General features: G+C 41.7%; 2 protein-coding genes across 5 annotated transcripts in view; both read left to right on the top strand.

The window, feature by feature from the left end:
- The first annotated feature begins 74 nt into the window (after positions 1-74).
- Positions 75-7,574, top strand: as3mt (arsenite methyltransferase). Of its 2 annotated transcripts, XM_039810163.1 has the most exons (11): positions 75-214; positions 546-594; positions 872-999; positions 1,098-1,248; positions 2,712-2,848; positions 2,942-3,011; positions 3,186-3,267; positions 3,347-3,478; positions 5,503-5,642; positions 5,730-5,852; positions 6,825-7,574. In XM_039810163.1, the coding sequence occupies exons 1-11, from the start codon at positions 198-200 to the stop codon at positions 6,930-6,932; spliced, it is 1,137 nt and encodes a 378-aa protein (XP_039666097.1). In that variant the 5' UTR covers positions 75-197; the 3' UTR covers positions 6,933-7,574. The 2 variants fall into 2 exon arrangements, with proteins under 2 accessions (XP_039666097.1, XP_039666105.1); XM_039810171.1 differs by lacking the exon at positions 872-999.
- Positions 7,575-8,121: 547 nt separating this feature from the next.
- Positions 8,122-11,318, top strand: part of cnnm2b (cyclin and CBS domain divalent metal cation transport mediator 2b) — a 47,919-nt gene continuing 44,722 nt past the window's right edge. For all 3 annotated transcript variants that reach the window (XM_039810110.1, XM_039810100.1, XM_039810118.1), the window contains exon 1: positions 8,122-9,816. In XM_039810110.1, the coding sequence (XP_039666044.1) occupies positions 8,331-9,816 (1,486 nt within the window). In that variant the 5' untranslated portion in view covers positions 8,122-8,330. The remainder of the gene's footprint in view (positions 9,817-11,318) is intronic.

Genomic DNA, 11,318 nt, shown 5'->3' with positions numbered 1-11,318 from the left:
ACATACACCTTATCTTTGAACTTTATTGTTATGTTACCAGGGTCCAGCTGTGATTTCATTAAGTGAAGGACAGGGTGTGCTAATAAGCAAGAAGTCAACTGTACACTGTTCATATTGTTCAGAGAGCAGAACACTGCTGAAAGCTTTCCTATAACTGTAACCGGTACAATTTGGGGACATTGTTAAAACTCAATGCAATGGCTGAAGAAAATCGGTAAGAACCACCTCAAAACATACCTCATAACTTTATTTATCGTATAGTATGTTTATGGAACTTAGCATTGGAGCGAGTGGCGTGTGTCAGATTTGAACCTTAACGTGAGACCGTAACTGTTTTTATATCGATGTTAGTTAGCTACATTAATAACGTTCTAGCTACATAATAACTTGTAACTGTAAACTTGTGGAATGTAGTTAAGTTGTAACTTGTTTGCTGTAACTAGCCAGCAATGGGAGTGAATTAGCAGTTAGCGTAACGTTACAGCTAACAGTAACTAACTAGCTAACGTTACATGCTATTTGAATTTAACTTGTCTTTTTTTAAGTGCGTGTGCAAAAGGCTTCGTTGATAGCACCGTTCACGTGGACGTCAAGGTAATATAACGTGCATCACTGTACACGTTAGTTACATGGTCGCTAACCTATTAGCGCAAGTGCTTTACTTAGCTAAAACACAAGCAACTTTTATTTAAAACAATGTTAAGTTAGTTCAGCACTGTTTAGTAATGCTTGTCTCGAGGTGAATTCACCGACCAAAGTAGGCTACAGATTAGAAGTGGCCTATCGAGTCAAATTAATATTAACTGATAAGAACCTTTTTGTATGACGAGGAGCAACTATATAGCTAGCTGGCCTTTCTGCACTCAAACAGGAGTATTATGGCAAGGTGTTGAAAAACACCGCAGACCTGAAGAGCAATGCCTGCGTAGCTCCAGCCAAGCCCATCCCTGCCTTCATCCGCCAGGCTCTGAAGAAAGTACACCCTGACGTCACCGCAAGGTCACTGGACTGTTGTTACACTGTTGCTTCAGAGTTGTTTACACTGCAACAATCGCTGATCCACAGATGGTTACAGTGGGCATATCCTTCTCCCTCAGGTACTATGGCTGTGGGCTGGTGGTGCCAGAGTGCTTGGAGGGCTGCAGGATACTGGACCTGGGAAGTGGAAGTGGGAGGGACTGTTACATGCTAAGTCAGCTTGTGGGCGAGAAGGGCCATGTCACTGGGATTGACATGACTGAGGACCAGGTACTGTACATCAGCATCACAGTATGGCTGTGGTGCACAGTGAACTGTCAGTGATGTATACAAAAAAGTAAATTAAAATGTGTGAAGGCTAAAGGTCTTGTAAACAATAGCTTTCCTATTCTGGATTTAGAAAGACAAAATTCTGCTCCCTGGTATGTATTAGGGTTGCACCGCACGACATTGACAAAATGTCATATTGTGATATCGATTATGAATATTGCAATATCGATATTAATTTAGATATTTTTAAACGTAAAATTACAAAAGTTACGGGAAAACGCATCGAAATAGATTCGTAACAAACAAGTTTTCTTACAACACAAGGTTTATTTCAACTGACAGTCATATTGGACTGGTACAACATGTGTCTACAGAACAGGACATGTTTTACTGGTTGTACAGTATAAAATAAATAAAGTGAACAGGACACAACTTTTCTTTCGCTTCTCTGATTCGTTCCGTTTTGTTGTCTCTATCTATTTCTTCACTTACACTGTCACACTGTCGAAAATATGCTCACACGGGGTACACCACATAGGGTTTATCACGTGGTGGACCTCGTGCACTAATGTGTGCAAGTGGCACAGTAACTGGCCAATGATCAGTCCTTCCAGAAAAATGCAGAGTTTTTTGTGATTGTTGCGGGCAAAAATCCTTGATTATGCGGCACGTTTTCATAAAAAATTCGGGATATTTATGCAATTTTATGCCATGAAATTGCGGGAACTTGCAAAACTTGTGGGAACTTGCAAAAATTGCGGGAACTTGCAAAAACTGCGGTTTGATGAAAAAGAGAAAAAAAAGTAATTCCCCCCAACACCCTGCTTTTCGATGATGTTCACGTCGCGTAATTATGTCACTTCATTACGTTCCCATGGCAACAGGGGAAAATGGCTGCTCTTGTGTGAAGTAGACGCAACATTTTTCAATTACTGCTAAGATATATGTGACTTTTTTGCAACGAAAATGCGGGGATTATGAAATCATGCAAGCCCCGCATATTTTGTGCGGAAATCAGCAATTTATGCGTCGAAAGTGCGGCATATTTGAAAAAATGCGGCCCCTGCATAAATATGCGGACTTTGGCTGATTATGCATTGAATAACGCGATCGCATAATCGCGTTTTTCTGGAGGGACTGAATGATACATGATCATTATAGCGTTTCAAGCGGGCTCTAAATCGAACACAACTAGGCCACACAGCCAACGGACGGGACGCAGCGCTCCACAAAATAAACAAAAATATTGCATACTTAATTGCGACACTTTCGATATATTGCGATAACGATATTGAGTCGATATATCTTGCACCTCTAGATATAATATTGCGCAACGTGATACTGCGATAACGATATTGAGTCGATATATCTTGCACCCCTAGTATGTATGTACTTGTATGTACTTTGGTATTATGTATGTAATTCAAATTTAGATTCAAATGCAACAGCTTGTTCTTTTCTAGCTTGACATTGCCAGGACATATGTGGACTATCACATGAAAGAGTTTGGCTACAAGAAGTCCAATGTCAGCTTTGTCCAGGGCTACATTGAGGCCCTAACAGAAGCGGGTCTGGAAAAGAGCTCATTTGATATCATTATGTACGTCTTTTTTTCTTTTTCTCTTTCTTTTTTGTATTTTAATGCTGTGTAATTCTAGAACAGTTGTGTTGAAATGTTGATTTTCTGCCATAGTTCCAACTGTGTGGTGAATCTCTCTCCAGACAAGAAGCGAGTACTGACGGAAGCCTACAGTGTGCTCAAGGTACACTGCTTTAGAGTTGAGCTTTGGTCTCATTTTCCAATTAAATCTTACAAAACACAACAAGAATGCTTTGACAAAAGGCACACAAAAAAGTATGAGTCATGAACCATTGAACCTATTAGTCTACTTAGTTTGCATATTAACTACATACACTGTTTGACTGTTGATCTTTAGGATGGTGGTGAGCTGTACTTCAGTGATGTCTACAGCAGTGGAATACTAACAGAGGAAATTAAAAACCACAAAGTGCTGTGGGGTGCGTCAAATTAATATCCTTCTGCCATAAAAGCTCACAGACACGTGCCAGAATTTTTCAATGAAATGTATCTTGGCAGGTGAGTGTCTTGGTGGAGCACTCTGGTGGAAGGATCTGCTGCAGTTGGCTGAAGAAGTGGGCTTCAGCCCACCACGACTGGTTACAGCCAGCATCATCACTGTCGACAACAAAGAGCTACAGAAAGTTCTGGGTTTGATACTATTTTGTTCTTTATGTGTTACTTATTAATTTATTTTTGTGTATTACATTGTTTGCTTGTTTCTAAAAAAAAAACCCAGGCTGGGTTACATAAAAAAACATTCATTTTCAAACTAAATTAAATTATCGTTGCACCAACATTACAATGTATTTTAAGACTAAACCTGAATTTAAACTCTCTTTAGGACCCTCTCGAAATGAGATGACACATCTCAATAGGTATTCCTCGTTTAATAAATAAATATCAATTAACAACAATTGCTTTTTTACTTATGTATTTATGCTTTTTTTTTAAGCCAAGATTTATCCGAAACTACATTAATTTTGAAGGCCTTGCACACCCATACAGGTGTTTCCACTTATTCTTGCTAATTAGACTTCTGCTCCCTGACAGGTGCAATAAAGCTTACACAAGAGTTATGGAGATGTCAAATAAGATTATTTTGCACATGCCCACACAGAGGTCTAATTAGCCTTAATGAGTGAAAACACCTGTTTGGGTGGACCATGGGTGTACAGGGCCTTTAAAGGTGCTGTAGGTAGGATTGTGAAGAAAAAATTTGAACATCGACAACTACTCAGTCCCTCCCCCCTTTCCGCTAAAGGCCAAAACGGTCTCCTAAGCCCCTCCCCCCACAAAGGAGAACGAATGTGTGTGCATGAGCAGTAATTGACGCGCAGTTAGACACCCCCTGCCTGGCCCTGATTGGTGCATCTCAACAGGGAGCGGTGGGTTTTTGCAAATCGCACTAGAGGCTGTAGGTGATGCCAGAGGACCAAGATGTTTTTTGTAATGTAGTTCTACTGGAACATAGGGTCAGTTTCAGCTACAGCATCTTTAAGGTTTATGCAGGTGTTAATTGACAGGTCATTTGGTTGAACTTTATGAGTTACTACACATCTACTCTTCAGTCCTGTGGATCCAGTAAAATTCTTGAAAGTAATGTTTTCTGGTCACCAAATATCTACTGGCCCACAAGTTTTCTCAGAAGAGTTTCATGTACTGTAGTTCAGTTTCAGAGATTTACCTGGAGCCCACATTTGCAATTCTTAAAGATCACAAGCCTGTGACCAGCTCCAACATTTCCATTGTTTGTTACATGGTAGAAAGTGTTGTACGTGAACACCAGATGCAATTTTAATATCCATTCTATTTTTTTAAATATATATTTATATATAAATATATTTCATATTGTGATTTTTTTTATTTTTCTCCAGTGAGTTATGTAAATGCTAAAATCATGATAGTCTTGTTGCTATCTTTCTGTTTTTTATAATCTCGGTTTAGATAGAGTCAGGTTTTCCTAATTTACATTTACAAAACTAGGGTGTTCTTGGGTTTAATTTATGTTGCACAGCTCTGGTTAATGTTTAACGCCTGTTAATCTGAGTTATACTAAACTGTTATCACTAACTTCTAATTGTGTTGGTGCAACTTAAAGAGAAAGTTCACCCCAAAATCAAAAATACATAGTTTTTTCTCTTACCTGTAGTGCTATTTATCAATCTAGGTTGTTTTGGTGTGAGTTGCCTAGTGTTGGAGACTGTTTTCTTTCTGCTAAACCCCACCTGCCAACCGCATCACTGCCCAGAAGGAAGCCTCCTCATGGACTCATGGGTAGAAGGAAAATAGTTCCTACATTAAAACTGGTCTGTGTATTATTTTGAGTAACCGGGTCATGATTTCCGGAAAGAGATATTGCTGTTGAGTTTTAAAAATTTATTTCTTGGCTCTTTGAGCACCACAAGCCAAGGGCTATCTAATGTCAATGTAATATTCGAGAGAAGGCAGACATCTTTACGACTGATATCAGCAACGCTGGGCAACTCACAAAAAAAAATCTAGATTGATAATAGCATTACAGGCAAGAGGAAAATTGCATTTTGGGGTCAACAGTCCCTTTTAAGGCTTAGTTTTTAATTGTTCAATAAATATATCACACAAGACATTATAGAATTTTGTTGAGGTTGACTGGTGCATTTATTGACTCTCTCTTACCCATTCTGGCAATACAGGCGACTTCAAGTTTGTCTCTGCCACATACCGCCTGTTCAAAGTCCCTAAAGGCAACATTAAGCCCTGTCAGGTCATATATAATGGGGGCATTATAGGAGTAGAGGACAACTTCCAGTTTGACTGTCAGAACGCATTCAAGGTCTGTACATGCAGTACAAGAACATCTTGATGTCTTCTGCTCATGCAAGAGTGTGCAAATGATGTCAGGTGTGGGTGTATTTCACAGGTGGATGAAGTGGTGGAGGTTGATGGAGAGGTGGCCACCATCTTGACCCATTCAAGATTTACGGAGGACTTCACTTTCCAGCCACCGGGAGGTTCCCGTGAGTCCTGCGGAGTCAAACCTAAGGTCAGTGTTCCAACTAAATTCCTGGATGTGGAAATGTCTTGGTGTGATTTGTCTTTGAGCACTAGAGGTCAGTGTGTTTGTCGTATCAGTTCCAAGAGTGTGACACACCCAGAGAGCCCCACGGTCTACACTGTGCACATAGTCACACGCGCATGTGTGCACCAGAAATGCATGCTGCAAGTTCTTACACACACACACACACAGAGACACACACTCACATACCCACTCAAACATACATACGCACACATCCACACGCACAAGGTCAAGCAGCTGTCTTGGAGTCATAACCAGACTGTGGAGTCATGCTGGGGAACCTTGAACAGGAAGGAATGTTCTCTTCTCAGCTAATGGAATACCATCTTATCAGCACTCATGGTGATTCTGTGCACACACACACACACATCTACAAACACCACTATATATACTATATACTACCTTCATCTTTTAATCACTCATGACATTTTATTCAGCTATTAAGGGATTTCCATTTTGTTTTTTTGTGTAGCAAAGAAGTCAATTGAAAAAAGTGATTTATCTAAATTTGTCACTGGGTTTAACCTTTGGACTCTGAAGTGAAATCAGGTCTGCAATACCTTTCTCAGAAACACATCTAGTTGGTGATTATAGTAATAAAAAGCCTTTGGTCTTGTTATTGAAAGTACAGCTACTGTGAAATGTTGATTTAATGAACAACTAGAGACATTGGTACCAGGTGTAAAGATGCACCGGAGTGCTCCGTGTGCAACAACTTTTTATTCTGTGGTTATATAGAATGTTCAGCATATTACATGGTTTTTAATGCTAAAAAAATCAGAAAAAGTGAGAATTCACTTTTTTTTTTACTTTTCTACATTCCTTACAATTGTCTTGGGCGAAACACAATTATTATGTATTTAATACTTAGGTAGAACTTTATGTAGGTTAGGTTATGTAAACTCCCTCTGATTTCTACCTTGTGAACTGTTGATACAGGCAGGCATTGTGGATCCTTTTGAGCTGGTCCATCAGCTGGAGAAACAAAGTCCAGGTTCAGCCACAGGGGGATGCTGCAGCACACAGTCTGCTGCCTGCTGCAAATGATGGTGGGAAGAGCACTGAGAAATACAGGCCCAGCATCATACTGTGTATGAATAATAACAGTAGTTTAAATCTGCTGACTTAATTATGCATGAGGCAGTGTCATTATGTTGTGTCTTATTAACATTTGAAATGAGATTTGAGCAATTGAAATGAATCACACATAAACATGTATTTGATGTTCTGTGGACACTTCCCTGACAATCTTCTTCACCTTGAAAAACAGAAAAGACTGAAAAGATTAACTTAATTTATTTTAATAATAATGTTGCATAAATAAAATGACTTTGGCTCCGCATCAAGCCAAGATCCAAATACCCACAAATTCAAAACCTGTACATAATCTTGAACAGTTTTGGTGACTTCTTCTAATGAGGCTATTTTTTTCACATTTGTTTACAATCTTGGACATCTGAATTTCTTATCCATCACATTCACACCATTAGCACTTTTTCCACATTTGCCTTAATTAATTACACTACTTCTGATGTAATACCTCTAATGTAATTGATTTGTTAGGCAGTAGGTGGGACAGGATTTGCATTAGTGTTAGCTTCGCAGGCATTCTAATTAATAACAGCATTGTTGTGTTGATTATTGTGTGTAATTTCTGTTATAGGACAATAAATATTGTCAGTCAATTAACTAGTACTGGTCACTGATTAATACACACTTACTATGAAACTATATACTGTAGGCAATGGTTCCCAACCTGGACACCCCAATGGAGTCCTTAGATAAATCTGAGGGATCAAAGAAGAAAGAAAAAAATATATATATTTCTGCTTCACCAAATAATTTTTTACAACTTTTATCTTAAATGTATATATAGTAATGCAATACAAATATATAAATACCTTTAACATTACTGTGTAGGGCTAGTTGAATGAATACCTCTGACAGTCTTAATATAAATGTAACATAAAGTAGTATTTATTTGTCATAATGTATTGCATTATATTGTATAGGTAATCATGTTACTGTGTCCATCTTTATTGATGTATTTTGTTTACAAATACATTTTAATCATTTACATTTGTTATCTCCTGTAGTAGGATACATGTTAAACAAGTCACGAGTAGAGTCCTGCCTGTCTCTTAACATGAGGTGCACTTGTTTTGGAATTTGATTCGCCAAACGGGCTGCAGACGCCCCGCCCCATGGCCAACGGCCCCTCCTTATTGGTCGCCTCTGTCGCCTGTCTCGGGGACATCAGGGGAGGCACGAGTTGGCCCATAAGCCTGCGTTCGCGAGTCATCAGTGTCGGACACGTAGTGGGAACGAGCAGGTCCCGATGCACAAGTCACGGCAACCCTCGGCGGAGATGAAGGCGGACTCCGACTGGCTCTGATTTTTAAAAGCCCTTTTCATTCAGGAGGTTGGTTGCCAGTGGTTATCAATATGGCAGAGCCGTCATCCCAAGCACCCACCGCTGCAAAAATGGCGTCACTTAACCGGTTCCGAGCTTTGGCGATGATTTTCTTAACTGTCACCGGCTGTTGTGTCACCCCGACAAGTGGCAAGGAAGGGTCCGAGGAGACCGTCATCATAGGGCTCCGACTGGAGGACACGGACGACATTTCCTTCATGGATAGGGGCTACCTGCGGGTGAGTGAGCGGTCTCGGGTAAAATTAAGGGTGTACGGGCAGAACATCAACAACGAGACCTGGTCCAAAATCTCTTTCACGGAACATGAGCGCAGCCGGACTGTAGGGAGCATTGACAGCTCCTCGGGGGATAACCAGAGCCAAGAGGACTGGTCCGGCTTGCATCCCTGCGGTATTAGGACTTCGGATATAATTATATTGCCCAACATCATTCTGAATCGAAAGACGTCCGGAATAGTTGAAATTGAGGTCAAACCTCTGCGAAAGACAGAGAGGAGTAAAGCTTATTACCTTTGCATCGCCACCGCAACACCGGCCGTAGCCGGGATGCACGACCTGTGGACGGAGAACACCTGGATCTACCACGACGGGGATGACACCAAAGTGATAGTGGTGGAGGAAAAAAAGTTTCTGCTGCCTTTCTGGCTCCAGGTCATCTTCATCTCCATGTTGCTTTGCCTCTCGGGAATGTTCAGCGGGTTGAACCTGGGGCTCATGGCTCTGGACCCCATGGAGCTCCAGATAGTCCAGAACTGTGGCACGGAAAAGGAAAAGAATTACGCCAAAAAAATAGAGCCGGTCAGGAGCCAAGGGAATTACTTGCTTTGCTCGCTTCTGCTTGGGAACGTGTTGGTGAACACCACGCTGACCATCCTGCTGGATGATATCGCCGGTTCGGGCTTGATTGCGGTGGTCATGTCCACCATTGGAATAGTCATCTTTGGAGAGATCGTGCCCCAGGCCATCTGCTCCAGACACGGCCTCGCTGTCGGGGCCAACACCATATTCCTCACCAAGTTCTTCATGCTGCTCACCTTCCCTGCTTCTTACCCGGTGAGCAAGCTGCTCGACTACCTTCTGGGACAGGAGATAGGAACCGTGTACAACCGGGAGAAGCTTCTGGAGATGCTGCGCGTCACGGACCCTTACAACGACCTGGTTAAGGAGGAGCTGAACATCATCCAGGGCGCGCTGGAGCTCAGGACTAAGACCGTGGAGGACGTGATGACGCCGCTAAGAGATTGCTTCATGATCCCCGGGGATGGCACCCTCGACTTTAACACCATGTCCGACCTCATGAAGAGCGGCTACACGCGCATCCCAGTCTTCGAGGGCGAGAGGTCAAACATAGTGGATCTGCTCTTTGTCAAGGACCTGGCGTTTGTGGACCCGGATGATTGCACCCCTCTCAAAACCATCACAAAGTTTTACAGCCACCCGTTACATTTTGTGTTCAATGACACCAAGTTGGACGCAATGCTGGAGGAGTTTAAAAAAGGTGAGACAACTAGATAGAGTGCACATATTCTCTCATTTATTATTTATTATTGTGATGCCAAATGACAAAGCCCACTAGATAAAGGTGTCAGAGAGCCTCCACATTTTCAGTTTATTCTCTCTTGAGCCTCAAGTGACCCTGGACGATGGGTAGACAGGTGAATTACTTCAGGTAGTATAATACAAGAAGCCACAGCTTAACCCTTGAATCTGCGCTGAATGCCTGTGCTTCCCCATCCATCAAAAGGTCATGATGTGTGAGTGTATCCTAAATGTTTAAAACCTAATCTTCAGGAATATAAAGGGGAGGAGTATATGTGCCCCCTTAAAGATTTCCCAAAAACATTCCAGGTAACAAGGGAAACAGAGTTGTTTTGGCATTTCTTATCCGGCCTGCCTCACAAAGCACTGAAGCAGCCACATCAGAAGTGAGGTGCACTTGCCACAGCCTCACTGGCCACTTCCTGTAAAGGGGAGGAGGAGGTGTTGTTATCTTTCTCCATCGCTTCCATTCAGTGTTAATGTTCACACAGTTTCTTTCTTTCTCCCTCTCCTCTTGCTTTCCTCCTCTTACATTGCCTTCTCATTCAATCTTTTTTTTTTCTTCTTCTCCCTCTTTCCCCTCTCTCTCTTTCTCTGATTTGTGAATACATTAGGACATGTGGGAATGGTGCAACGGCAGTGCTAAGGTTATCAGGTGGGGGCATCTTGTTTGAGAACCTGCTTAAATCCCACTCTACCTCCCTTGTGCTTACATCTGAGCGATGGTGGCGATAACTCCTCTTGTCCAGCCCTGGAATGCAGTTGTGTGGATAATGAATAACAGCCTTTATCACTCTCGAGCCCCCCATGTGTTGTGTGTACGCGCATGGTGTTTGAGAAACATGTTTACCTCACCAACGTTTACCTAATCGTTTTGCATAGCCTTCCTCCCTCTCTGTTGTTGCCTAGTTGTTCCTGGCTGTGTGTGTAGATTTGGTGCTAGTCTGTTCTTTATTTATGACCAGATACACCGCTATAGAGGTACCAAGGGTTGGAAATTAGCACCAGCCACAAGCTAAATGTTGGTAATCTAGGCAACGGGCTGCTAGATTTGATTCACTCACCAGCCAAAAACACATTGGTAAACTATGAAGTGGTTGGGAGACTTTGGAATTCACCAGCCACAGTGGCAGGTGGAAAAAAAGGTTGTGTGTGTGTGTGTGTGTGTGTGTGTGTGTGTGTGTGTGTGTGTGAGTAACCCAGTGATACATGGGCACACCTGTTCAGCAACTGATTTATCAATACTTAAAATGTGAAGAAAAAAAGCACGATTGATGCATTCCGTGCTCATTAGAATATTCACTTTACTTTAAGAGGATTAATTGGGAGGAAAATAGAGCAAATCATTGAGCTCCATTACCAGAAATTAGGTGTAGTTCTCCTTGCCAAATTAGCATTAATGATTATGTAATAATCTAGTTAGGGGGAGGGGGGGGGGTTTGTTTGTTTTCATCACAGTTG

Source organism: Perca fluviatilis, chromosome 1 (assembly GCF_010015445.1).
Source record: "Perca fluviatilis chromosome 1, GENO_Pfluv_1.0, whole genome shotgun sequence".
NCBI lineage: Eukaryota > Metazoa > Chordata > Actinopteri > Perciformes > Percidae > Perca > Perca fluviatilis.
The sequence above is the reverse complement of the archived record's forward strand: the minus strand, read 5'-3'. Positions and strand labels throughout refer to the sequence as shown.

Bases quoted from the DNA above. Each gene is read 5' to 3' on its own strand.
- as3mt (XM_039810163.1), top strand. The intron at 3,268-3,346 runs GTGCGTCAAATT...GTATCTTGGCAG, and splicing joins AAACCACAAAGTGCTGTGGG to GTGAGTGTCTTGGTGGAGCA. The intron at 5,853-6,824 runs GTCAGTGTTCCA...CTGTTGATACAG, and splicing joins CCTGCGGAGTCAAACCTAAG to GCAGGCATTGTGGATCCTTT.